The following is a 25,630-nucleotide window of genomic DNA, read 5'->3' as shown; positions in this document are numbered from 1 at the left end:
TTGCAAGTATGAGTCTGCAACATCATACATCGTACACATGAATATCGGTATATTAGTGCGATAAGCGGGACTTATCGGCTTTAAAATTTGAAAATAAAATTAGTTAGCAGTAGCGTATGAGCGTTTTTTATACCCTATTTATATTAATTAATGAGAAAATGTGAGAGGCTACAAACCCCATTTAGAACGTTTTCTAAGATTGACATATTTTTCCTATGAATGGTACACTTTTATCGATAACACAAAAGCACCCTAAGCCACCCTTCTGTGGTATCCTTTCAATCGAATTTTTTTGTGTGTGTCCATTTCGTCCTGCTTTCAGGGCGTAGGACCGACTTAATTTCGTGTAAAACTAATTTATTTTAAGCCAAATGATTAGTTAATAGTGCCCGGGAGAGTGGAAATATCCCAAATAGTCGGCTCTTCACCTGCACACATCCGAGAGTGTTTCCAGGCGTGTGTCTTTGTTTCGTCGAGTTTTGTGCCTAGACAGGGAAATTTTCCCATTATTGGAACTTCTCTCACATTACAAAATCCTGTCTAGCATTATGTGTGCATTACAGGACTTTAGTGACGCCTTAAAGTAGGCAAAGTGGAAATAAAAGACACTCACACAATTGAAAAATCAATAGTCTCATTGTGTGTTTGTGTGGGTGCCTAGGTGGAGGGAGGGGAGGTTTGTACGTGTTCGTGTGTGTGTACTACGATTAAATGCCGGCGCGTAGTATCGACCGAGTGGCACAATAACAACAAAACGTGAGGGAGAGCGAGTATCGAACAAAGGATACGATTAAAACAAGTGTAAACAAAGAGTGACCGAGAGAGAGAGCGAGCTTTACAGTTACGTTTGCTAGAAACGTAACGAAAGGAGGAAGACAATTAAAATTCCGCACCCATCCCCTTTTTGGAAGGAACAGGCACAATCTTCAGCATTAAACGTCTTCCGAATGCCAATCTGCTTTTTGTGAGCACCATGCAGACGCTGCGCAAGAAAACGAGTCCTTGTAAATGTAAGTTTGAAAAATTAAATGTGCATGATCATGTATGATGGGTTGGCTTGATCGTGCCTAGTCCCCCTGGCAGCTGCTGCGCCGGCGTCGCTGATCGATCTTTGGCAGGTGCAGGGTGTGTTCTACTTAGGGTGCGGCAATGCCAGACTGCGCTCTTAAAATACCTACTTTCTCGAGTGCCGAACAAAAATAGGCATCTGAGGAGTGCGAGACTCCTCACCTTTTATACTCTACACCCTGGGCAGGTGGTGGCCGATGCTCAGAGCAAAAAACAAAGAGCGCGCTCGAGTGACATTGAGAGACTGCGTACTTTTCTTCTTTTATCATTTTGAATGAGAATCACAAAATAATAGAGTGAAATTAGTGTTTGTTTATTTGTTAAACAAATTGCGGCAAAAGTCCACAAGCAGCGACAGCGGCAGCGAGAGAGAGCGAGCAAAATCAACCGCAGCCGCAGCATCGTACGAATGAACGGTGAAACGCTCTCATTCATTCCATGATCACGGATCGTTTTCGGTAGCGGCGGGTGCTGTGCTCCTCTTTTGTCTCTGTGTGGGTGTCGTCATTATTTGTTGTCTCTTGTAGTTTTTTTTTATATTGTTTTTTTTTGAATTTAATTAATTGTGTGGCAACAACAAGCACAAAATCGCGAAAAATCATTGTGTGCACCACCCAGCCGTCCGTCTCGTTCTTCCCGCTCTCGATTGTGTGTGTGTGTGTGAGCCATGGAAATGTCACACACATTCACATGCACATGCAGATTCTGGCTGAGAATGTGAGACTGTGTTAGTGTACAATCGACGATTCCTTGAGGATTCGATACAAAAAGATGGTTAAATCTCTGGTTTCCAAGCTGTCGACAGCTTCCTCGAATCTCTCTCTGGCCAGCACATTTGGCGTCGGCAGCAGCCACAGCAGCAGCGCGGCAGAGGAAACAAATTACGCAAAACGTTAGCAGAAAAAAAGCAAACAAAAATCACAATCGCATACACAAACACACACACACCGACACGTGACTTATGCATGTATATGTTTTGTGCGCATTCTCTATTTTCCAGATCGCAATGATCCGGGACGATTTTTCGGCGATGGCGTGCAGTTCAAGGCCAAACTCATTGGCATACTGGAAGTGGGCGAGGCACGGGGCGATCGCATGTGCCAGGAGGCACTGCAGGACCTCAAGATGGCCATCCGTGCCGCGGGCGAGCACAAGCAGCGCATCACCATTCATGTGACAATCGATGGCCTGCGGCTGCGGGATGAGAAGACGGGCGACTCGCTCTACCACCATCCGGTGCACAAGATCTCCTTCATTGCCCAGGACATGACGGACTCGCGTGCGTTTGGCTACATCTTTGGCTCGCCGGACAGCGGGCATCGGTTCTTTGGCATCAAGACGGACAAGGCGGCCAGCCAGGTGGTGCTGGCCATGCGTGACCTCTTCCAGGTTGTCTTCGAGCTGAAGAAGAAGGAGATCGAGATGGCCCGCCAGCAGATCCAGGGCAAGTCTCTGCATGAGCACGCCAGCCAGCTGGCCTCCTTGTCCGCACTGAGAGCTGGAGCAGGTCATGCAGATCTCGCCAGTGGCAGCCACCCGCTCACCCTGAGCTCACTCTGCGGGCAGGATGCCTACTCGAATGGAACCACGCGATTGGGCGTCAATCTGGATGTGGCCAAGACCTCGGGAGCAGCAGCCAAAGAAGTAAAAATTCGATTATTCCATGATCTCTGCTAATCTTTCTCTTTCTTGCAGATCTCTCCTGAATCTGTGGCTGATCTGGTAGATCTGGAGCAAGAGTTGACCTCGCTGCAGCGCGGCATTACTCAAATGGAGAGGATTACGCCCAGCGAGCCGGGCATGCATCATCCCTCCAGTGGTGGCGGCGGCGGCAGCGGGCATCCCGGCAGCCTGGCCAAATCTGCCAGCGAGGACGATCCCTTCGGGGACTCCTTCATCTGTGTGCCATCGTACAGCATCTTGCCGCCACCACCCGAATCGGGACGCAATCGACACAAACCCCAGAAGACGCCAGAGTCGACTGCCGCTTTGGATGCCATTCTCTCGCCTCCTCCCGGTGCGAGCTCCTCGCCAGCTCCGGGCGTTGCCTGCCAGGCCTCTGGCGTGGACAATGACGATGACAGCTGGCTGCACGAGTTGGATCAGCAGAGCGATGTCTTTGACACCACCAATGTGGTGGCCGCTGTCCTATCGATGGCTCCACTGGCGGCCAGCGAATCAACGGCCACGCCCACACAACAGTTGACGGAAATGTCGTCGGCCGCCACAGCAGCAGCCACAGCAAGCACATCGCTGGCGGATCTCGATATGGGCGGCGGACTGACGGGCACAGCAGCAACAGAGGAGCCAGCAATCATGTCGCTGGGTGAGTGAGGAGTGCCTTGGCTCCGCTTTGTTGTAGGATTTTGTATGTCATCCACATCCCCATTCAAAGTGAAGAACGAGCTGTCTGTGAGGCACGATGTGGGAGTGGCATGCCACAAAAGGGAACAATCAGAAAGAATGCCAAGGGTCAAATCAATTGAACTGAAACTTAATCTATGGTTTGTAGTTGCTCTGGCAGCTATTTGCTTGCTGATCAGGCGGATTTCTTGCTGCTATCGAAGCAATTTATAGAAGAAATTATTGAAATCTCTTGGTTTAGTTGCTTCCCAGACTTTAATCTGTGTGTTTAAACTCTTCTTAGATTTGTTTTCTGTTAGTTTATGTTCTTTTATCCCTTTCTCCCTGTCAAATTTCAATCAAAAATGTTCCTAGGTTCTGGCTAAAAATCGAACTCCCTCATCATCGCACAGGCAGCTCTTTCTGTGGCTTTTAATCCTTGTTTCCCAACCACAAAACTAACCTTAAAACAAACTGCAGAATGAGCAGCAATCATGCGAATCCTCACTTTCGAATGAGCTCGCAGTTTTCATAGATATTTTTGAGTTCTCTTTTGCTTTGTTTTTGTTAGCAAATTTACATACGTTTCCCCTGGCACCTCGTAGCTCCTCCATTCCACTCAAAGTTTATGATTTCGTCTGCCACACTCCCGTCTGGGGTGCTGCACTCTCACTCGTGTTTCGTGTATGTCATACTTTCTCTCGTGTTATTTCCATTATGCTGCTGCTGCAGATGCATTCACGGATCTGGATCCGCTGGGCACCGGTCGCACCCGGCCGTATGTCGATAAGAAATACTTTTTCCAAGAGCTTAAGAATCCACCCAAGAAGCTGCTCAAGGAGCTCAGTGGTGCGGGTGCCAGCGGCTTGGGCCTGGACACCGGCAGTCTCTTCCCCACAGAAGAGGAGGCAGCATGTACGGGTGCGACCACGACCATCATCGCTAGCACCACCACAGCAGCAGCTACTAACATCACAGCAGGTACTAACCAACACGAGCATCAGCGACCAGTAGCAATCATCACAGATTCACCCACAATGCACCTGTCACAGAATAACTCTAATCAATGCACTTGCACCGCCGCAGGGAATTCTGATCCGCTACTAACCAACGCTACTGCGGCAGCCACTTCTGGTCTTCTGGGTCATCATCATCACCACCACCAACAACTGCTACTAACCAGCTCCAGCGCCGCTCCCACACCCACTCCCAATACCAATCCCGCCCCAGCTCCAGCTCCAGCTCCAGCTCCAGCTCCCACTTCCGCACTCTCTTTTCCCATATTGTCCGCCAGCGCTGAAGACTTTTCGTCCGCAAAGCTAAAACTTTTGCTTAGAAGATCGCCCCTGACTAATCCCACACCACCACCCACTTATCCACCCACCTGTGGGTCCAACTATTATACCACAGAACCGCTGCCAACAACAACAACAACGACGACGACGACGACAACGCTGGAGGATCCGGCGAATCCTGTGCTGCTGCCACGCGACACGGATCCGTTCTCGCCGACGCGCAAGAAGAGCGATCCGGATCCGTTCCAGGAGGGCGATCTCTTTGCCAAGCTTGATGCCTTCGAGTTTGATGCACCTGCTGCCGCCACACTTCCAGCTGCAAGCGAAACCCGAACGAGCGCCTTTAATGGTCCGCTGCAGGTGCAGCTGCCGCCGGAGAAGGCAGCGGAGCAGCTGAGCACCGTGCGGAATCGTCCCACTGTGTCTGTCTCCTCGCTGCCCAATCCGCTGGGTGGCGGTGGACCCCTCGATGTCATCTCCAGCATTAGCAACAAGAAGATGCCGCACCTGTTTGGCCAGGCGCGAGGTTTCTCCAAGCGTGGGGACTCCTCCTCCTCGGAGATCGGGTCCAGCGTGAATATGCGACGCCTGCAGGAGAGCGACTCCTTGAGCGAAACGGAGGCTGCCCCAGAGCCACCACCACGACCGGATTCAGCGCCCTGCGCTGGGCCACCGCCGCTGCCGCCCAAGAAGCAGTTCAGCGACCTGGTGATACGCCCGAGTCCTGCGCCACCGACTGCCGGTCGGTATGAGTATCTGAACAGCAGTTCCTCCTCCACGCGGCGCACGCTCTCCCACTCGCTGGCGGATGCACCGCCCATACCATTGCCCTCGCGTCGTGTGGGACGCACTGAGGCGTGCTTTCCGGGTCCCGGTCGTCCCAGGAAGCCACATCAGCCGGAGGATGATTATATGATGCCGCTGGGACCGCCACCGCCACTGCTGCCGCCACCGAATCAGCCGGCATCAACAGCAACATCCTCCACGGCCCGTGCGCGTCCACAACGGCAGCAATCGCTGGGCAGGCCACAGGACATTTACGAGAACAAAGCGGAGATCCTGGCGCAAGCGGCAGCAACCCAGGAGGTGCCTGCTGCGCCCGCTCTGCCACCCGACATAACGCTGACGCAGCTGCTCACTCTGGGCATGGATGATCTGGCGGTCAAGCTGAATGTGCCCGCCTCAAAGCTGAGCACAATGACCCTGGTGCAGCTGACGTCCTATCTATCGGAGTACTTGTCCTCCAGCGAGAAGAGCAGCCAATGCCTCGCTCCGCCCGCACCTGCAGCGCCAGCCACAGTCGCTGCCCCTGTCGTCTCCTCCTCCTCTGCGGCTGTCTTCAAGGTCAACTTTGATCAGCAAACGTCCTTTGTGGCCTCCTTTGACGACACTTTTGGCGAGGATGAAGCTACGTTGGGTGTGCCCTCGCCGCCCGAGGAGGCGCCCATTTTTGTGGCCAACTTTGCCAACTTCAATGACGCTCCAATGCCAGCGGCTGCCCCGGTGGCTGTGCCCTCGGCCGATCGCTATGCGGTCTTTCGCGAGATTATCGATCAGGAGCTGCAGCAGCAGCAGCAGGAAACGGATCTCATGGGGGATCTAACGCCGCCACCCGTTGAAGAGCAAGAGGCGGCGGCACAAGAGGACTCCATCCCCACGGAGCTGCCACTGATCGATGCCATTGTCACGAGCTCTGCGCCTCCATCTGCGCCTCCTCCGCCGCTGCCAAAGATCGACACAAAAATCACCGAAGTGGTGGCCCAGGCCAAGGATCGTTATGCGGCACTCAGGGACATCATTCTGGTGGAGAATCTTTTCGACAAGCCGCAGCCTGCACAGCCGCCGCCGCCGCCGGAGAAGGATTTGCTGCAGGATTTTCCCGAATTCAGCGATGAGTTCAATGAGGATCAGGATCTGCGGCAGATTATGGACCTACCGCTGGCCGAGCAGCAGCATCCGCAGGATCGTCATGGCCTGGTGGACAGTCGCGGCTTTCCCGCCGAGCCCTCATCCTCCGCGCTGACCGTGGACGATGATGACGAGGATGAGGATGCCGATGCCGGGGGAGAGAGCAGCATGGACAGCAACGAAAAGGATGGGGAACCGGTGAGCGGACAGGATCAGTATGAGAAGCTGTCCACCTCCACGCAGCAGCTGGATGCTGTGGTGCCCGCCTCGCTGCTGGAGGAGGAATCCTCTGCCAATCCGCTGCCACACGCACCCAAGCAGGATCATAAGTTCCTGTCCGTGCTGACGGCACCCCCGGGCGGCAGTGGCAGTGGCAAAGATGACATTGAAATCGATGAGCTGATGCATCGAGCGATCTCGAATCTTTCGCTGGATTCACGGGATCGCATCTCGCCGGCCAACTCCTCGGCGGCACCCTCACGCGGCCCACAGAGTCTGGGCGTGCAGCAGTTCAATGATGTCAGCACCTCGCCCATTCCGCTGCAGAAATCCCCAGCGCCACAGCAGCAGCAGCAGCAGCCCTCACCCGTGCCGTCACACCTGTCGGCTGTCTCGCAGCTCATAGACACCGCCACCAAGCAGATGCTGAGCGAACGTGAGAGAGAGAAGCAGTCCTGGGCCACATTTGATTCGCCAAAGGCCAAGGGCAAGGCACGCCTCACGCTGCCACCGCCGCCGCCGCCTGCCTCAAACACCTCGCAGCAGGACACGGCAGAGTCGCCGTGCAGCTCCGATCCACGCGATGATGGCTGGTCCAAGCAGCAGCGTCGTTGGGCCAAGAAGGAGCGACATCAGACCTCGTCGTCGTCTAGGGATTTGAGTCCCTGGGATGATGAGACGCCGGAGTATGTGAAGCGACGACAAATGGCACATGCGCAGGTGCAGCCACAGCACACGGATCGTCATGGCTACTACATGCGGCATGCCCGAAGAATGAACTCCTGCGATGAGGATTACGAGTGAGTGGCGGAAGGAGAGTTCCCCTTTGGGTTTAGTATTTGAGTTTCCTTTTCTCTTGCCGTTGCAGCTACGATGCCGAGCTGATGGCGCGCAGGGAGCGTGAGCAGCAGCAAAGAAAATTCAAGCATGGCCTCAGCCGCAGCAGAGACAACTTTGATTTGGGTGAGTGCTGCACCACGATCCTCTCCTCAATCTTTGACTAACCCTCTCTTGCTCTATAGACTCCCCCAGCTGGTATCATCATCCCACACATCACACCTGGTCGCCGCAGGAGATCGAACAGGGCGTGCGCGCGCGTTCCTTTGAGCGCAGCGCCTACGAGCGTTCCAGCTATGGGCCGCCCATGTATGCGGATAAGCGCGGGGGACAGCCGCCGCAGCTGCGCAGCAAGTATCGTGGCGAGCGTGAGCGGGATCGCGATCGAGAGCGTGAGCGGGAGCGCGAGTACCGGGATTATGCGCGGCCCAGCTACGATTTTGATTACGAGAATGTTTACGAGCTGGAGCAGCGCGGTGGCCGCTCGCCCATGGCCTACAAAACGAGCGGCAGAGGTGCTGCAGCTGGCGACTACATGTACGAGCGGGAGCGGGAACGCGACAGAGATCGCAAGTCGTTTGATCGCGAGAGTCTGGAGTCCTTTGAGAGCGCCACGCGACGCAGGCGCAGCTTTGGCAGCGGCAACGATGTTTACGGCAGCCTCGACAGTCGCGACGAGTACCGCGGCGGTGTGGATCGCGAGCGGGGGGACAGGGGCGACCGTGAGCGGGAGCAAATGAAGACGCGTTCGCTGAGGAAACCCACTACCACCTCCGGCAAGCTGCGCATCAGCGGGGATATAGACTACGAACAGGATTCGGAGCAGGACTTTCAGCAGCGCGCATCGGTGAGGAGTTTGCAGCGTCCCAGTCAACTGGGTGGCGGCGATGCGGTGCTGTCGATCGGTGGCGCAGGCGGCGTTGGCGGTGGTTCCCAGCGTTTGCGCAAGAGCAGCGGCTCCAGTCCGTGGGATGGTGAGGGTGAGTCCGGCACTCAAACTTCCATTCTCAGGGATATTTTATAGCTTTTATTTCGCCTTTGCAGAACCCACTTTGCCGGGCCAAAAGTCTTGGAAGCGTCCTGCCAGCGTAGCCGAAACAGAGCGACGTTTGGCGGAGAGTCGTCGCGCTGTGGCCTTGGGTCAAACGCCCTCCGATGGGGAAAAGGAAAGAAGGTAACGAGGTAGACAGAAACTTACACAAAGGAACTCCTAATTTCATGCTCTTCCCCCTTAGATTCCGCAAGAAAACTCGCGCACGCAGCGCCAAAGATTTGGCCAGCGTTGGCGGCCCTGGCGCTGGTTCCTCCACCATTGTGAATCCTCCACCGCCACGCTATGTGGGCGGCAGTGGACGTGGCATGCGGGACAACTACGATTACATGAGCAGCCACCAACAGCAGCAGCGCAAAGATGTCGATGTGGACGATGACGATGTGGCCGATGATGATGATGATGATGAGGATTATGTGGATGATGAGCCGCCCACGGATGAGGATAAGTTTGAGCGTTTGAATCGCAGGCGCCACGAGATGCATCAGCGCATGCTGGAGAGCGAGCGACGTCAAATGGAGCGACATCCAACGCTGTCGAAGAATCGTTCACGAGGCGGCGGTGTCCCACCTGTGATCAACAGTGATTATGGCTTTGTGGATAGCTACGAGCAGACGCCCACACCGACCCCACGTTCGAATGCCAGCAGCACGCCCGCTGGACTGATGAGCGGCGGCGGTGGGTTGATGGGCAGCGGCGGCGAGTCCTCTGCAGGCGTTGGCGGCAAATTCAACTTTGACGATGGCTTTGAATCGGACTTTAATCAGAGTTCGCCACCGCCAGCGCCCGCTGGCACTGCCTCCAGCTGTAATTCCACGCCCGCGGGCCCCATCTCGGCGGGCAGTGTGGCCAGTGGCGGCTCCAAGTCGCTGTTTCGCTTCTCCAATGACTTTTCGGAGAAGGGCGGCGACAAGAGGGAACACTTTGACATGGAAGCGCAGCCAACATCCACGCCACCCATAACCCAGAAGCTGCGCTTCGATGATAATGTCAAGATCTCGCAGTTCGATGATGCTGCATTCGAGGATGACTTTGCCAAGGCTTCGTTTGACTTTGAAAAGGAGCAGCAGACAGTTGGTGGTGCTGCCACAGTAACTGGTGGAGGAGCTGCTGCTTTGACGAGGAAACAAAATATGCGCACCTCGAAGCTGCAGCAGCGGCAGGAACTCATTAAGAAATCGGAATCGGTGAATATATTTGCCAAGAAGCAGGAGGATCCCTTCGAGGATGATGAGTTCTTCAAGTCACCCGATCAGGATGAGCTGCAAAAGGACAATGATGGCGAGGCGGCGCACGCAAACAATAAATTCCAATGGAACGAGGATGAGAACTTTGCGAAATTCGATGAAAATATGTGATTTGATCAACTCTTTGCCCAGGCCACGGGCCCCAAGATGGGACCAGGCTTGGGCCTGGGACTGGGACTGGACGTGGAGCGGCAGCGGCAGCGGGAGCCAGAACGTGACAGCATCGATGGGCACAACTATGCAGAGATCGATGTGGTGAATGACTCGGATTTTTGCTACCTAACAAATCTCAATAATTACTACCAGGAGCAGCGCCTGGAGGCGCTACGTCGGGGCATGCCAGCGCTGCCGCAAATGAGAACGACAGCCACATCGACGAGTCCCTGGCATGAGCCAGAGCCCAAGGAGGAGCCGCCCAAGAGCAAGCCAACGCCAATGCAAATGCTGAGAAATCCCAGAAAGTGGAGGGTCACTCGTGCAGTGGATGATATTGTCAAAGTAATGATTATTGCCTCATCGGAGCATGTTCTGGACTACGATGTGCTGTGGTAGCAGGAGGATTAGGGGCACATGCTATATATCTAGTCAAAAAACTACCCAAATTGCCATACAACAAAATAATTTGTAATATCATAAGAGCCTCGCCCCTAAGCCCCTAGAGACTATGCTTTGAGGCGCTCCCTATTTCCATCCCAGAGTTTGTATATAAGAAACGAAAACGTTTGTTAAAGTTACACCCCCCCAACAAATCGCAGAATACTCAGAGCAGGAGTTCCCAACAATCATCAATTGATTTAACTAATGAAAAGCAACTAAACAAATGCCTATGCTAAATGTCGTCTAGCCGTTAAACCCCTTAAAAAAGTGCATGTAGGATATAGAAATGCGATCCTAAACAACATACTCGTACATATTCGATTTGATTATTTAGTTAACTAATTCAAGAACTAATTTTAGTTGAATTTCCACACGTATTGACACATCAGTAGGGTTCTTTTTTTATGATTTAACTAACTATCATATAAATATATGATTATCCTATATTATATTGATACGTAACTGAACGAACGAACAAAAACTGAACACGATCAAGCAAATGCGACAGCCAGCAGGTAACCCAAAGCAGCTATTATCGTACATATTCTTATACTAAATCATAATTAAATAATAATAATACATACCTTATATGTAATGCAATTATACGAATGATTCTTATTCTACTTCTTGGTTGAATATTGAATTGGTGTTGGGATTGCACGAGCGAGACCCAGGGAAAGTTTCTGAACTGCAATTTCCAGGAGTAAACACACAACAACTGGCAATAAGGATGTGGATAAGAGTTATAAGTATGCTTGAGGGAGATCATGTATTTATATTCGAGGATTCTTTCGTAATGATTGAATCCCAAGGAAAAACACAACAAACAATATACCGAAACATGCCACGTACATGCCATAAGAGTTGTTAGAATTAAAGGGGAAGATTTAGTTCCAAATAGAGAAGTTATAATAGCTGAAGGTATTTTGGTTATCAATTAAGTATCACAAGATATATCTTCCTCAGTAGATCAGATATTCTTCCCCATAGCTTTTGCTCACCCACAAACCCCAATATCTGTGCAAAATCCACAACGAAATTTCGTAACCGAACGCATTTAGCCATATCGGATTGTATGCAAATTTTGTTTGCTGCTTTGCCAGGGCAGGCATGTAATTTTGGGCCCATTTTGGTAGCCAAATGTGTGACAATTTGGAGCGGCAATTAGCCAGCTCTGTGGTCTGGCTCTGGCCAACTATAAAACCCAGTCATCGATTGTAAACCAAACATAATTCAGTTCGTGGTCTCAGCCGGAGAAGAAGCAAATCGCAGAAACAATTCCCTCAAAATGCAGCAGCAAATGGTGAGTGGATGAATGCCGAAAGCCTGTCCAGAACTTAAAGGATTTTCTGTCCTAATAGTTGGTGATTCTGTCGCTGGGTTTGATGGTGGCCTGCACCGGCGCACTGCCAGCCGTGGGTCCTGCGCTGTTTCCCGCAGCATCGGCAGCGCCCTTCGGCGTGTTTCCTGGCTCTGCCGCTGCTCCATTTGCTGCCTATACAAATGGACAGTTTGGTGTGCCTTTTGGTGCCTTTGCTGGTGCTCCCTTTGGTGCTGCTGCTCCTTTGGCTGTCTCTAGCAGTCAGCGTTTGGATTACTTCAATCAGTTCAATGCCGCCTTTGGTCCGCCAGCTGCCGGACGTCTGCTGGCCGCTGGTCCAGCAGGAGTTGCTCCATTTCCAGCTGGCCGATTGATTCAACCCGCACGTTTAATTGCTCCTGGTTCATTTTTCTTTTAAGATATTCAATAGCTTTTCCACGTAAGAAATAAAATCACAAAATGGTTAACCACAATGCCAGTCGCAATGGTGTCAAGTGCAGGTCCACAGTTGGCTTTGGTTGCTGGCTTTCTGGCACCTGGCCAACACTCTTTTGGGTGGGTTATACATGGGTTATATATTTGCTTTATAATACTTTGATTTGGTGTTGAATATTTATCACAAAATGGAATGAATACTGGGTGGGAAGTGCCTCACTTGATCACCAGACACTCTTATAGCCATAGTAGGGATTATAGCCATAGCCATAGGGATACGCAGAGGGATAAGCTGAAGGATAGCCTGAGGGATAGGTTGAAGGATAGCCTACAGGGTAGACCGCTGGATAGCCACCATTGTACTTGTAGTAGGTTGTGGCTGGTGGATGATATGTGGCCACACCCGTGGCCGTTGGCACATAGAAACGATTCCAATTGCGTGCCACAAACTGATAGCTGGTTGGAGGTGGCACTGCAGCAGGCAGCCCTACAGCAGTGGCAGGCAGAAAGCTGGCCTGGGAGAGTGCAGCGCAGCCCACGAGGAAATAGCCCAAAATGGATAGAAATTGCTGCAAGGAGTTTGGTAACAAATTAGAGCTTGATCTTTGATTGATTTTGTGCCAACTTACAATCTTCATGGTGTCTGAGTTTGCGGGGTAACTGCCTGGGCCACTCGATTGCTGGTCACTGTCCAGTGGTGTCGCCAGCAAGTGGCTTTTATATCACCCACGAACCACTGCAAGCTGCATCGCTCGTTGCAATTGAATTTCAAATGCAGTTGCCCTTCTAGGGTTGTGTTTGGCTGCCATCTTTGGGCGTACCGAACGCACGCCCAAGGGCAGATTTGTAATCCTCCGTTTATAGGTAGCCTCTGGCTAGAGGTCTGGTGACGCAAGCGGAATCTACATGAAGACAAAGGCTGGGACTGCCACTGCTGTTGCTGCTGCTGCTGCTGCTTCTGCAATTTGTGTACCCATTAAAGCAGCAAAATCCGCAGCTGAATCAACAAACGGGAAGCCACTTCTCTCCCGTATATATAGAGCAGCGATTCCTACTCCAATTTATCAATGAAGCAGCAGCAAACAGCCATGAAGCTTCCACTCCCACTTCTGCTACTCCTTTCCCTTGCTGGTTTGTCCCTGGCACAGATTGTGCCGCGGCAATCCTGGTGCCGGCAGCCTTTGTCCCCGCGTCTGCCACGTGTGGCGGTGCCTGTGCGGCTCATTGTCATCCATCATACGGCCAGTGCGCCCTGCTACACGCCACAGCAATGCCAGCAGGCACTGCAGCAGATACGCATGGGACATTTGTTGCGCAAGTTCCGCGATATTGGCTATAATTTCCTGATTGGCGGCGATGGACGCATCTACGAGGGCCTGGGCTTTGGCATACGCGGCGAGCATGCGCCGCACTACAACAGTCAGTCGATTGGTGTGGCTTTCATTGGGAATTATCAGCGTAAGACAGCGAGCTGCCTGCCTTCCTGCCTTTGAGGCACTTGCTAACTCTTTGTTCTGCTTCCTTCAGGTGCTCTACCCTCGCCGCAGATGTTGCAGGCAGCTCGCACGCTCATCACCATCGCTGTGCAGCGGCGACAGCTTCAGCGCAACTATGCACTGGTGGGCCACTGCCAGACAAAGGCCACTGCCTGTCCCGGACGCCAGCTGTTGGATGAACTGCGCAAGTGGCCGCGCTGGCAGCCAAAGCCATAGAATCGGAGTTTCAATTTGTACAACAATTTATTCTAATAAAGAAACTAATTCATAACTTAAATGCTCCTCCAGTTGGGCCATGTTTGGATCTCATTGAAGAGCGCCGTGCCCGGGCAGGCGGTGGCCTTGGTCTGGCGATGGCCCAGAAGCGTGTAAGTGTTCTTCAGGTAGCCGCCCTGCTTGGCCTGTGCAATCAGATCCTTGGCATTCTGCAGCATCTGTGACGAAGGTTTATTGCTCTCAAAGTTGCCAATGAACACAATGCCAATGCTGTTGCGATTGTAGTTGGGTGCATGGGAGCCCTGCAGGCCAAAGCCTCGACCCTCGTACACCTTGCCATCGCCAGCGACAATGAAATTGTAGCCAATGTCGCTGAAGTTGCGCCTGCCCTTGTGGTCCGTCTGTATGGCCTTGATCATGCGTTTGCACTGATCCGAATTGCTGCAGCCATTGGGATTGTCCGAGTGATGGATAATCACATAATCCACGGCGCCACTTATCCTCGCTGGCGAACGGGCAGCCACAGCGCCCCAACTGCTGCGTGGCTCAATATTCAGCGCCTGAGCGGTGTGAGCTGCAAAAAGGAAGAGAGAGAAATGATCAGCAGGTTATCACCGAGCGCAGATTGATTGATGATTACCTATGGCACAGAGTGCCAGCAGTGCTGCTAGGAACTTGATTGACGTCATTGCTGAGATCTTGCTGGCTGGATCTGATGTTCAACTGTGAGTTCCACTGGCAACGGGAAGCTGCTTAAATAGCAGAGTCGGGGATTGAAGGCAGGTCGATGAGGGAGATACACTTATGACAGGGGGTTAAATATTAGATTTATCTTAAAAGAGAGCAACTTTAAGGGGTCTACAAAAGGGAGACAACTCCTGTCTTGACTGGGTTTTATTTTGTGGATTTTTAGCAATGGAACTTTGCTTTTTCCTTACATTAACGAATCTGTACACAGATGCCCCTCTAATTTCCCTTGTCAAACCCAACTCAAAGCCTTTCCTTAGTCCCGTATACCCCTCCAGCAAGTGTAAACCAACAAACAACACGGTGAAGCACCCTCGGGGGAATCACTAGCGCCCCCAAAGAGATAAGAAATTGCTCTCTAAAGCAAGCCAACAAACAAATTGAAGAAAAAATCCCACACAGATACATAAGCACATAGCATATAATATTTATAGCCTATATACACAATAATTTCTACATCAAACTTTACTCCTCGATGGCCTTACGCTGCTTGGCGAAACGTTGCTTTTTGGTCTGCTTCGGTTTGGGCTTTCCCTTGCGCTTTGGCGCTGGAGCTAGCAATTTATTCTCCTTTTGCTTGAGCTTAACCTCCAGTTGATCCACACCTCCCGCCTTCAGCTGCAGCTTCTGCATGAGGGTCAACGGGCGACTGGGATTGGCGGCGGCTTCCGCTTGAGTTTTGTGTAGCACCGAACGCTGTGCCACTCGCCGCTTCTGCACAATCTTCAGGTTCTTTTCGGCATCCTGTCGCTTGCGTAGCTGCTCCATTGCATTCTTGTAGATGTCCGCATGGCGCACCTCAGTGTCTGCCGACACGGTGATCTCCTCGCCCAAGGCTTTGCCCGCTTCGTTCAGCATCTTCTTGAACTGCGCCTGCTCCGGTTCGGTGAGCAATGTGACGGCTGTGCCCTTTCTGCCCGCACGTGCCGTACGACCCACACGATGGATGTAGGTCTTGATGTGACGCGGCGTCTCGTAGGACAGCACCACATCCACATCGGCCACATCGATACCTCGCGCCAGAGCATCCGAACAGATCAGACCATTGATGCGTCCCCTGGCAAAGTCCGTCAGGGTTTTGGTGCGCACCAGGGCCGACAGCTTGCCGGACAGCTCGGCCACTTTGGTGGGCCCCGAGGCGAAGAGTTGACGCATGACAAAGGCCAGACGATTGGCCGTGTCCGTGCTGTTGGTGAAGCAGAGGAAACGCTTCCACTGGTACTTCTCCACCAGAGCAAACAATGTCAGCGGCTTGATGCGCAGCTCCGTCACACAGAATTGTTCTGTGAGCTCCGCCGGCGTTGTGTATTTGCCCGCAAAGTGTCCAGTGTTTGGCATCGACTCTGCATCAGCGTCTGTCTGCTCCGACACACTCCTCGCCACGGGCAGCGCAAACACCGTGGTAAAGAGCTTCGGCTGAAACAGCCGCAGATTCTGCAGCTTCTCGGGATCCTGCGACATTGTGGCAGAGAATAAAAGCTTATGCGGCACCTTGCCAAATGTGGCATAAAGTTCCTTCAGGCATAGGGGCGGCTGTGTGCCAGCCAGCAGCTGATTGGCAGTCTCCCGCACATGATTGTCCAAATGGTAGAGCCAGTTCTGGAAAAAGGCATCCATGATGCGATCTGCCTCGTCAATGACCAGAAATTTCAAGCTCTTCAAGCAGAAACCTTTCGTGGCATGCAAATGATCCACCAAACGACCTAAAAAGCAAGGGATTATAATCCGAAAAGAGTATCTAGAGTTTGGTTCCCTCACCTGGCGTTGTCACCACAATGTCTGCTTTGCTGTACACCTCCCCCTTGTACACCTCCACCAGCTTCTCCTGCTCATCCTCCAGGCGATGCTGCTTGGACAGCAGGCACACCTCCAGCTCCGTTTTGCTGCACAGCGCACGAATCACCTTGAAGACCTGCAGCGCCAGTTCGGCCACGGGCAGCACCACCAGCGCACGCACCTTGCAGCGCACTCGATTGTTCAGCAGCTGGACAATGGGTATGGCAAAGGCCAGCGTCTTGCCGCTGCCCGTGGGCGCTGACACACAAATGTCGCGTGGCCGCAGCGGCGCCGGCTTGCCCTGTGCCTCGAGGATCCATGGAATGACAGTTCGCTGCACGGGAAACAGCCGCTTGATCTTCATCTGCTTGAGCGCCTGTCGTGTGTGATCCTTTAGGTAGCTTAGATTCTCAATGGACGCCTCATCTTTGCCAGCCTCCAGGTCCTCGTTGTCGTCTGGCAGCAGGTTGCCCCCCTCGATGATTGTGGGATATGCCAGCCAGGGTGGCAGCACCTCTGTTACTTTCTTGCGCTTGGCAGAATCATCGCCGCCAAGTATTTGGAAATCTTGTGAATTGATTGCTTCCTCCTCTGTTGCGGCTGCCGCTTTTGGCTCTTCCTTTTCCACTTTTTGTTCCTCTACTTTTGTCTCCTCCACTTGGGCTTGCTCCATTGGTGCTGCTTCCTGCTTTGCAGCTTCACTTTTCTCATGTTTCCTCTTTCGCTTGGCTGCCTTTTGGAGTAGTTTTTGCAGAATTTCATCTTCATTTGATGTCTTTTGTTCCTTGTCTTGCGGACTCTTAAGATCCTCTGTATAACTGCGGGTTTGTGGGTAAATCTCAATGTTCTATGTAGTCGTCATATAACTCACCGATTTACTGTGAATAATTCCATTGTTTAAGCTGTTTTTTTTATTTCATAAAATGTCAAAAAAGCAGGCGCACGTGTTGCGGCCCACATTTGTTATTGTTCTTCTTCTTCAATGGTGTGGCCGTTTGTGCAGCGGAGAGCAAATGCCAGCACGCGTGGTGCTGCCACTCATTTGATTTAATTGTTTTTCACGCGCGTAATTCAAATTTGCACTAATATGTAAGACCGCTTGTGTACAGCTGCGAAAATACCAAGTAAAATGACGTTGCCACTCTTCAGAACTCATTACAGCAAGCGCGCACAATTTAAATTCATAGCAATTGCCGAAACGTTACAGTGCAAATTCATCGAGCTTATTTTAGAATAATTAAAAATATTCCTCTGACCGCAATAACAAATAAATTAAGAACGGAAATAGTCACAATGCACATTCATATACCAGTTTCCTGGCGGGGATTTGTATTTTCCCCTGAGGTTTTGGCCAGGTTTCGGTTTCCAGACGTTGCGTTGATGCGTTGCGTTGATGCGTGGCGTATGCAAAGTGTCCCGACAACTTCTTGGGGATTTTTTACACTTGCTGCGATGCCAAGTGATTCATACAATTGACCCACTCCAATCCACGTGAGCGAGAAATGCACAAAATTAAACCACACAGAAATAATAAATGATTATGAGCGAAACAAAAAAACCGGTTCAAAACGCTGTTCTCCGCTAGAAAACACCAAAACTTGTGGCTGTGCGCGAAAACTGACATCTGAATCATGCAAATGAAGTGAAAGATATAATGAGAACCGCAGTCTGTCTGTGTCTTTGAGAGTTTTAATTATTTTCTAAAAGCATTTCCGTCTGTAAAATCGTTTTACTCTTGGTAATTAATCATACGGCATGGATAGCTTTCAGTGTGGTCCAGCTTGTGGTCGGTAGCACCTGAACACCTGGGGACACTCCCTCGTAACACTGGAACTTATGGGCACTCATATAGTATATAATCGAACGACTTTCAGCGACATTCGCATCGAATGAGTTTCAGTGCCGCGGTCTTACGTTTAGCACATATTTGGCTTAAAATATCATAAACGTTGAACTGAATCCGGAGGGGCTTTAACGCACGAAACGTTGCCGGATATAAAAAATGGTTATTGTAACACAAATGAGCCATTCTTTTCGGGGCATTCCCAAAATATCCAAAACGAGTTTTGTTTTCGATTTTTTTGTTGGCTTTCGTTTCTGCTGGGAGTTCTTACTGCTGCCTATCTACGATCTAATTATAAATACTATATGATTTCTATCGATTCTTTCACTCCCTTTGCGGGAACTCTCTCCTTATCATGGTTCTGGGAAAGACAGTCGACAGTCCCCAGTCGTTGATGGCTATCTTGTTGTTTGTACTTGTTCCCATTGTGTATCAAAACAGACATCGATTGTTGAAATTTAATTGAAAAGTCTCTTGAAAGAAAGTATGTTCTCATAACAGTGGAATAGTACCTCCTCCTATACCTATAAATATATTCGATTTTTATTTGTTTTCTTTTTGTATTAGTTTATGGTTTAAACGTGCCCTTTGTGGCCATATTTAATGGCTCATTTTGCATAATTCTTATAGAGATTTGTAATTTATGATTAGCCAGTAATTTGGGTTTAATTGCTACAAACCATTTGAATACTTTTTGCAAAGAAATGATTCCCGAATGCCTGAAAAACGCGTCACAAGAGAGGGGGAATTCTTCTCGCGGTAAAAACTTCCAACTGTCGTACGTACGTAACCGGTAAAAGCAAGAGACGAAAACAAAAGCAAAATAACAAAACAAAACAAAACAAAACAGAGATCTTAACAACAGCCAAGGTGCATTGCAGGTGAGGTGAGGCAGGGCAAGGGCGGTGCTCCAACGATGAAAGTTCTGCGGCAGCAAGCGGAAAATGAAGATCAATGAAGATTGAGCAATGAGATTGAAGATATTTATAGAGGAAGTTACCGTTGTTTTATGTAAATAATTATCACAGATCAATCCCAGAAACATAACCCTGTGAAATTCTCTCCATTTATGACTGCCTCTTCAGCTGCATTCCTCACCACCACCAAAATATGCACCTTGCTCCCCAACGCCTGCTAAGCCTCTCCCGTGTATAGAAATATAATGGGGAAAAGATGGAGAGTGGGAGCGTAAGAACTCGTCTATGACTGTAACGCACGCTGACGTTGACACCGCCGCTCGGACAGCCGCTGCTGCTGCCGCCTCGAAATCGCTCCGCAGCCGCACACTTTATAACGCTAGGACTTATAACCGCCAGCGTTCATTTGACAACCTTTCGCGATCGGGCTCAAACGCTCGCGATACAAAAAAAAGTCCCCGCACAAGCACGCGCGAAAAATTGGAAACGCAACGAAAAAGTTTTCAGGCGGCTAAAAGCGCCCAAAAGTTTTCGTTAAAACCTAGTTTCGTGTTTAAGGATATAAGCAAAATGTTTAAAATTATATTGCCAGCAGTTGTGTTAATTGCCTCGTAAGTGTGCAATAAAATAATGGAAAAACTACAAGAAAAAAACGCATCAAATGTCAGGCAAAAAGCAGCTCGAGAAACGCGTCAAGTTTTTAGAGATGATAAAAACTGTAATTAAATCAGATAAATATAATTGTAATATAAAGTTAAATCTTGTTTGAAATTTAAATAAAAGTCAAACAAACAAACGACAGAACGCTCACATAAACCCAGAGAAAACTAGTGACAAAAGCAAGCGACAAAAACAGCTAACAGACCAAAAGCAAGCGACAAAAACAGCTAACAGACCAAAAGCAAGCGACAAAAACAGCCAACAGACCAAAAGCAAGCGACAAAAACAGTCATGGAGTGCCTTGAGCTGCCTGCCAAAAACCCCCAAAGCTTTATCCAAAGAAAGGTCTGAAATTGTATTAAATTGGGGAAGACCTTGGCCAGATAAATCGATCGATCAGTAATTGTTGTAGCCATCACAAGATCACACGTAAAAATGCAAACAAGTTGACAAAAAATTGTCGTAATATTTGTCCAGTTTTGAATGTCATTTGATTAGCGAGAGATTTTGCGAGCGGATAAGATAATTAAATAATATATTATTGATTAACACTTTGGCGTGTCTCTCTTTTTGTTTGCAGATGTCTGGGCAGTCCAGTGAGCAATAATCGCCGCTTCCCCAATGACTTTCTCTGGGGTGTTGGCTCCTCCTCGTACCAGATCGAGGGAGGATGGAATGCGGATGATAAAGGTGAATCCATTTGGGATTTTCTTACCCACACACATCCCGAGAAGATAGAGGATGGTTCGAATGCAGATATCACGGCGGATAGCTATCATCAGGTAAGCGGACAGCAGACCCAATCCCCAGTCGCGTGGAATTAATATTTGAGTGGAAGTTATGCAAAGAGTTCAAGATCTCCACACTGAACAAGCAAACAGGCAGACAGTCGGTGCAAGTCGCTGAGGTAATCGCGTGGAAAATATATGACTACATTGTTGCAATTGATGCAATTTGATGTCGGTGGGGATTTTAGTTAAATGGATAATTACTTTTCAGCTGCGAGGAGGAAATGTAGTCCGCATCAATTCAATATCCATTAAGACAGTTTCCCTCTCAAGTAAATCTTCTTTGGTCTCTAGCCACTGGCCCCAATAACTTTTTAAAGCCAAGTTCATTTGCCAATTATGTTTAGTGGCATGACTGGAATCAATTAAAGTATAAATATTAAGCATATTAACCAGTCATATCAATGTACAGCGAATGCGAATACGATTAATCGTAGAAGTACGCGGCGTAATGGCTACAAGTGTGGACAATGTATGCTACCAATGGCATCCAAAGTAGCCTCTAATTACACACTAATTTGCATAGTGCAGGCCACAGATCTTTGAGCAGAGACTTCTATAAATCATGAATGATCATGGCAAGGCACCACCTGTTTGATAACCACTTCGAAGCATAGGGGTTGCCATCCCATCCGCCCCCCTGCGGGTGACATGATAAACTTGTCTACCATCTGTCGCTTTCAGCGCCTAGGCTTTAAAGCCCCTGATTAATGGCTTTAAGTTTACTGATACTTTATTAATTAAATAATTAATGATGTGACAAAAGGGCGGAATTTAAGGGCGTGTCGGTGACTAAACGGAACTGGGTTAGATTCCATTTGGAATCAGTTTAGTGGAATTTATTTGGATTTTTTTACTGTGCCTATTTTGCATATAAATCTGGAATAACCTGCTGCGAGCAGTTCTGTTCTTCGGTAGCATGACCTTTGGGGTGTGTTTGTTATCTATGCAAAAACAAAAGGCTACAAAGCTGACCCATTTTTGAGATAATGCATTGAGATATAGAGAGGTCTAGAGATAAGTTTATCTGCCTTTCTGTATCTTGTTTGTTTCTCTTTAAGCTTTGTGAAACATTCAGAAATCTTTTGTCTGATTTTCTTCAATGAAAACCATTTTTCCCACACATATCCATGGCAATATTTATGTTTTATTTACATTCCATTAGTTGATATCCTTCTGTAGCTCCTCCGCTTGTCACACCCTCGCCCGAGTTTTTATTTTGTTAAGAATTTGCATTGAAATATCTGCCATAATTTAGATATAATTTATCGACTAGCATGTGTTGGAGTATACTCTGAGTTATACTTGTACATTAATGGTGTCATAATTCGCCACCTAATGCCAATCCATGGCAGAAACTCGTAGACTTGGAGACTCGGAGACAGCCTCAACAACAAAACTACAGGTGTGCAGGCAGCCAGCCAGCCCCTGGCTGAATGTGCTAGCCAGTGGCGGTATCAGTGGCAGGTGCTTGTCCATCTAGTTATGCATACAAAAACAAAAACAAATGCGAGTGCGAGTTTGAGTATTGTTGTCAATCGGCTTAATAAATGAATCAAAGTATAAACAAGCAGAACGCCCCTTCCTTCCGAGCGGATCACATTACAAACTAGAAGTAGAAGTTGAAGTATTCAATGTCCAAAAGCTAGACAATAATTAGACATGTCCCAAAGCCATGTCCAAAGTCGTAGCCCCCGAGCACGCCGCTGCATTGATGGAATGTCTCTCCTCTGGCTTGCCAACTGGTTTCCAAAATTGTAACCATTTTTCGTTGCTCTTTTTTGCAGTGGCGACGCGATGTGCAAATGGTCAAAGAGCTGCATGTGGGCACGTACCGCTTCTCCTTGTCCTGGCCACGCATCATGCCTGGTGGCTACATGAATCATGTGAGCACCGCCGGCATCAAGTACTACTCCAACTTGATCGATGAACTGCTGCGCTACAACATCACGCCCATGGTGACGATATATCACTGGGAGCTGCCACAGCGGCTGCAGGAGCTGGGTGGCTGGACCAATCCAGAGATCATTCCGCTGTTCAAGGACTACGCGCGATTGGTGATGGAAATGTATGGCGATCGCGTCAAGATCTGGACCACCATCAATGAGCCGTGGCATGTGTGTGAGCATGGGTATGGTGTGGACTTCATGGCACCATCGTACAACTATCCCGGCATTCCCGCCTATCTGTGTGGCCACAATATGCTCAAGGCTCACGCTGAGGTGGTGCACATGTACCGGGATCTCTTCCAGCAGCGGCAGAAGGGACGCATTGGCATCACCCTGGACATCTCGTGGCCGGAGCCAAGGAATCTTGATTCGGCCGAGGATCGTGAGGCCTCAGAGCGTGCCCTGCAGTTCTATGTCGGTTGGTTTGGTCATCCCATCTTCTCGAAGCATGGCAACTATCCCAAAGTAATGATCGAACGCATACGCAACCTCAGCAAGGAGCAGGGCTTCGGTGTGCGCTCGCGTCTGCCAGAGTTCACCCAGGAGGAGATTCGTCGCATACGCGGCACAGCCGACTTCTTTGGCATTAATTCCTACACGAGCAATCTGGTGACATCCAATGGCCATAATAACACAGGAAAGTTCCCAGTGCCTTCGTTCAATCATGACATGGGCGTGGTGGAGAGCCAGGAGGGTGTCGATTGGCCCGGTTCCGGTTCTGTTTGGTTAAAGGTAAGTTTTAATTGAAGAACTTTTGGGTATTACTTAAGGTAGAAGTAAATTTGGGGGTTTATTTTAGGGATTTATCTGAAGATTTTCTACTCAAATTGCAACTTTCCTTAGAATTTAACACTCTGAGAATTCAGCAGATAATTCTCTCCAAATTTCTAGAACCCTCCGATCCATGCAATAGTAATCAGTATCCAGACGGTCGTTAGTCGTTCTGTAAACTTGGAAAACCAAATTTTAGTGGATTAGTGGTGCAAATTGATTGTGTTCTCTGGAGATGAGAGCGAGCCCCTTGTGGCGTCTGTAATTAACTGGGGGAAGAAGTGAGGCTTGTGCCACGAGGGTGACTTCTCCCACTTGCAGTTTGAATTATGCTCTAAGTAAAGCATCAAAATGGGGGTTGCCACTGGCACAGGTGGAAAAGGTTGAACGAACTCTAATAACTTGTGGCTGCCACTTTTAATCTATCTTTCTAGTCGTATCCCAAGGGCATGTACAACCTGCTCAAGTGGATTCATCGCGAGTACAATGCACCCGAGATTATTGTCACAGAGAATGGCGTGAGCGATCGCGGTGGCCTGGACGATTATGCCCGTGTCGACTACTACAATTCGTATCTAGATGCCATACTTAATGCCATCGAGGATGGTGTGAACATCAGTGGCTACATTGCCTGGAGCCTGATGGACAGCTACGAGTGGAAGGCTGGCTTCACCGAGAAATTTGGACTCTATCATGTGGACTTTACATCGCCGGAGCGCACGCGTACGCCCAAGATCTCGGCGCGAGTTTTTGCACAGATCTGCAAGACGAATGAGATTGACTGGAGCTTTAGGCCGACGCTCGATGATCAGCAATTGGTGGCTTTGGCGCAGTTACCCGCCGAAGCAATGGTGCCCCGCTCCAGTGGAGCCCCTAGTCTTGCAGGCTGGAGTCTGCTTTCCGTTGTTCTGCTGACTTTTATCAGATGAGAGAGTGGAAGAGAGAGATGTGTAGAGTATAGAAGGAGGCTTGCCATGTATTGTTTTGCTACTCGTAGCCCCTAAGTTTTGTCTAAAAATCTAATCTAATCTACTTTATGTATAGAAACTCTAATTTGTACTTAAACTTAAAGACTCGAAACCAGAATAAAACATTTTGTGATATTATAAAGAGAACCTTGTGGAGGGTTTTCCATTCACTTCTAAAGTCATTCAAATGTTAAGCAGCTCAACAGATCTCTATAGATCGTTGTGACATTTATGTACATGTTAGTGGGTAGTAGAGCCCCCGAACCGAAGCAATTCCTTGAGCTGTCTGTGATGTTGATATTTCCGCAAGTAAATCCACACAATGGAACCAATGATCCGAGAACCAATGATCTGTTTTTTTAAAGCACAATGAGCCCTGATGCTTGAGAGATCTTTTTCTCCCTCTCTGTTTATTATATCACCATTATGGGATGCGATAAGGTTGGGCTTCATTTAGAGGCAGCAGCAGGCAGCTGTTGGTGGATAATTGTAGGGGTCTAGTCTAGTGGTTCCAGCATGAATCTGAATATTAAAATCCCTAGTAATCACCCTGATTATCTCATTTGCTTATGCATATAACATGATCACAGAATAGCAATATTATTTCTCCTCACTCTCACAATATCCGCTTGTCGAACCTCTAAACAGAAACGGAATTGAAAGTTGGCTTGGCTTCACTTATGTCTAGAATATATACAAGTAGATAGATATATATATATATCGTGTTCAGAACCAGTTACCTTTCATTTTGGGTAATGCTTTTTCCTTAATTATACTTATTTTTTATGCATTTACTTGGATTTATTGTTTCGGTTCAGCATCAGTCGCAGTCGGAGCTATGCCTTCCAGTCGTCACACGAAATGTCTTGAATTAATTAAACATTTGTGTAGTAGTGCTTTTGTAGGAAACATTTCATGACCATGTCGGTTCAGGGGGGAGGAGGAACACACGGCACACACTCCTCCTCGACACACTCCAGTCTCTATTCAGAGTCGCCACTACACCTGTTTGAGTCACGAGCCCCAGTGCAAGGGCATTCATAATTTATTAGGCATCGTCTGGAGAGAGCTGCAAACTGAAGTCTAAGGCTCCTAGGGCTCGTAGCTCTAATAATTTAAAGTTCTTTAAACTTTGGAGAACCCCTACAAAGTCATAAACCACTTGAGAAACCAAAGAG

At 49.3% G+C, this 25,630-nt stretch overlaps 7 protein-coding genes and 1 pseudogene across 10 annotated transcripts; 5 read left to right on the top strand and 3 right to left on the bottom strand.

Annotated features, from left to right (window-relative positions):
- Nucleotides 1–285: 285 nt before the first annotated feature.
- LOC117588856 (protein disabled-like) lies at nt 286–10,211 on the top strand. 4 transcript variants are annotated; one of them, XM_034280356.1, is made up of 9 exons: nt 1,305–1,960; nt 2,069–2,712; nt 2,764–3,394; nt 4,144–4,392; nt 4,498–7,633; nt 7,702–7,796; nt 7,856–8,650; nt 8,715–8,844; nt 8,906–10,211. In XM_034280356.1, exons 1-9 carry the CDS (start codon nt 1,840–1,842, stop codon nt 10,077–10,079), a joined length of 6,975 nt encoding a protein of 2,324 aa, XP_034136247.1. In that variant the 5' UTR covers nt 1,305–1,839; the 3' UTR covers nt 10,080–10,211. The 4 variants fall into 4 exon arrangements, with proteins under 4 accessions (XP_034136250.1, XP_034136247.1, XP_034136248.1 ...); XM_034280359.1 differs by lacking the exons at nt 1,305–1,960; nt 4,144–4,392 and adding an exon at nt 286–1,010 and having other exon boundaries at nt 4,822–7,633; XM_034280357.1 differs by lacking the exon at nt 4,144–4,392 and having other exon boundaries at nt 1,306–1,960.
- A 53-nt stretch (nt 10,212–10,264) lies between these two features.
- LOC117589302 lies at nt 10,265–11,165 on the top strand (annotated as a pseudogene).
- Nucleotides 11,166–11,753: 588 nt separating this feature from the next.
- LOC117589301 lies at nt 11,754–12,304 on the top strand. Its single transcript, XM_034281094.1, has 2 exons — nt 11,754–11,868; nt 11,927–12,304. Exons 1-2 carry the CDS (start codon nt 11,854–11,856, stop codon nt 12,302–12,304), a joined length of 393 nt encoding a protein of 130 aa, XP_034136985.1. The 5' UTR covers nt 11,754–11,853.
- A 138-nt stretch (nt 12,305–12,442) lies between these two features.
- On the bottom strand, nt 12,443–13,059 carry LOC117588871. The gene is made up of 2 exons (XM_034280378.1): nt 12,951–13,059; nt 12,443–12,890 (listed from the first exon to the last, which is right to left on the bottom strand). The coding sequence occupies exons 1-2, from the start codon at nt 12,957–12,959 to the stop codon at nt 12,546–12,548; spliced, it is 354 nt and encodes a 117-aa protein (XP_034136269.1). The 5' UTR covers nt 12,960–13,059; the 3' UTR covers nt 12,443–12,545.
- A 314-nt stretch (nt 13,060–13,373) lies between these two features.
- On the top strand, nt 13,374–14,094 carry LOC117588867 (peptidoglycan-recognition protein SB2). The gene is made up of 2 exons (XM_034280373.1): nt 13,374–13,779; nt 13,849–14,094. The coding sequence occupies exons 1-2, from the start codon at nt 13,389–13,391 to the stop codon at nt 14,031–14,033; spliced, it is 576 nt and encodes a 191-aa protein (XP_034136264.1). The 5' UTR covers nt 13,374–13,388; the 3' UTR covers nt 14,034–14,094.
- LOC117588868 (peptidoglycan-recognition protein SB1) lies at nt 14,042–14,777 on the bottom strand. The gene is made up of 2 exons (XM_034280374.1): nt 14,674–14,777; nt 14,042–14,607 (listed from the first exon to the last, which is right to left on the bottom strand). Exons 1-2 carry the CDS (start codon nt 14,720–14,722, stop codon nt 14,090–14,092), a joined length of 567 nt encoding a protein of 188 aa, XP_034136265.1. The 5' UTR covers nt 14,723–14,777; the 3' UTR covers nt 14,042–14,089.
- A 406-nt stretch (nt 14,778–15,183) lies between these two features.
- Nucleotides 15,184–17,567, bottom strand: LOC117588860 (probable ATP-dependent RNA helicase Dbp73D). The gene is made up of 3 exons (XM_034280362.1): nt 17,428–17,567; nt 16,539–17,374; nt 15,184–16,483 (listed from the first exon to the last, which is right to left on the bottom strand). Exons 1-3 carry the CDS (start codon nt 17,448–17,450, stop codon nt 15,246–15,248), a joined length of 2,097 nt encoding a protein of 698 aa, XP_034136253.1. The 5' UTR covers nt 17,451–17,567; the 3' UTR covers nt 15,184–15,245.
- Nucleotides 17,568–19,730: 2,163 nt separating this feature from the next.
- LOC117588862 (myrosinase 1) lies at nt 19,731–24,599 on the top strand. The gene is made up of 4 exons (XM_034280365.1): nt 19,731–19,927; nt 20,557–20,758; nt 22,552–23,445; nt 23,919–24,599. The coding sequence occupies exons 1-4, from the start codon at nt 19,887–19,889 to the stop codon at nt 24,411–24,413; spliced, it is 1,632 nt and encodes a 543-aa protein (XP_034136256.1). The 5' UTR covers nt 19,731–19,886; the 3' UTR covers nt 24,414–24,599.
- The last annotated feature ends 1,031 nt before the right edge of the window (nt 24,600–25,630 follow it).

The sequence above is a fragment of the Drosophila guanche genome, unplaced genomic scaffold, assembly GCF_900245975.1.
Source record: "Drosophila guanche unplaced genomic scaffold, DGUA_6, whole genome shotgun sequence".
Taxonomy (NCBI): domain Eukaryota; kingdom Metazoa; phylum Arthropoda; class Insecta; order Diptera; family Drosophilidae; genus Drosophila; species Drosophila guanche.
The sequence above is the reverse complement of the archived record's forward strand: the minus strand, read 5'-3'. Positions and strand labels throughout refer to the sequence as shown.

Excerpts from the sequence above, each read along its gene's own strand:
- LOC117588868 (XM_034280374.1), bottom strand. The coding sequence starts at position 14,722 with ATGACGTCAATCAAGTTCCTAGCAGCACTGCTGGCACTCTGTGCCATA. Across the intron at positions 14,608-14,673 it reads GCTGGCACTCTGTGCCATAG|CTCACACCGCTCAGGCGCTG; the intron begins GTAATCATCAAT and ends TCCTTTTTGCAG.
- LOC117588862 (XM_034280365.1), top strand. The coding sequence starts at position 19,887 with ATGTTTAAAATTATATTGCCAGCAGTTGTGTTAATTGCCTC. Across the intron at positions 19,928-20,556 it reads GCAGTTGTGTTAATTGCCTC|ATGTCTGGGCAGTCCAGTGA; the intron begins GTAAGTGTGCAA and ends TTTTGTTTGCAG. Across the intron at positions 20,759-22,551 it reads CGGCGGATAGCTATCATCAG|TGGCGACGCGATGTGCAAAT; the intron begins GTAAGCGGACAG and ends TCTTTTTTGCAG.
- LOC117588867 (XM_034280373.1), top strand. The coding sequence starts at position 13,389 with ATGAAGCAGCAGCAAACAGCCATGAAGCTTCCACTCCCACTTCTGCTA. Across the intron at positions 13,780-13,848 it reads TTTCATTGGGAATTATCAGC|GTGCTCTACCCTCGCCGCAG; the intron begins GTAAGACAGCGA and ends TGCTTCCTTCAG.
- LOC117588860 (XM_034280362.1), bottom strand. The coding sequence starts at position 17,450 with ATGGAATTATTCACAGTAAATCG. Across the intron at positions 17,375-17,427 it reads GAATTATTCACAGTAAATCG|TTATACAGAGGATCTTAAGA; the intron begins GTGAGTTATATG and ends ACAAACCCGCAG. Across the intron at positions 16,484-16,538 it reads CATTGTGGTGACAACGCCAG|GTCGTTTGGTGGATCATTTG; the intron begins GTGAGGGAACCA and ends CTTGCTTTTTAG.
- LOC117588856 (XM_034280356.1), top strand. The coding sequence starts at position 1,840 with ATGGTTAAATCTCTGGTTTCCAAGCTGTCGACAGCTTCCTCGAATCTC. Across the intron at positions 1,961-2,068 it reads GGAAACAAATTACGCAAAAC|ATCGCAATGATCCGGGACGA; the intron begins GTTAGCAGAAAA and ends TCTATTTTCCAG. Across the intron at positions 8,845-8,905 it reads GATGGGGAAAAGGAAAGAAG|ATTCCGCAAGAAAACTCGCG; the intron begins GTAACGAGGTAG and ends CTTCCCCCTTAG.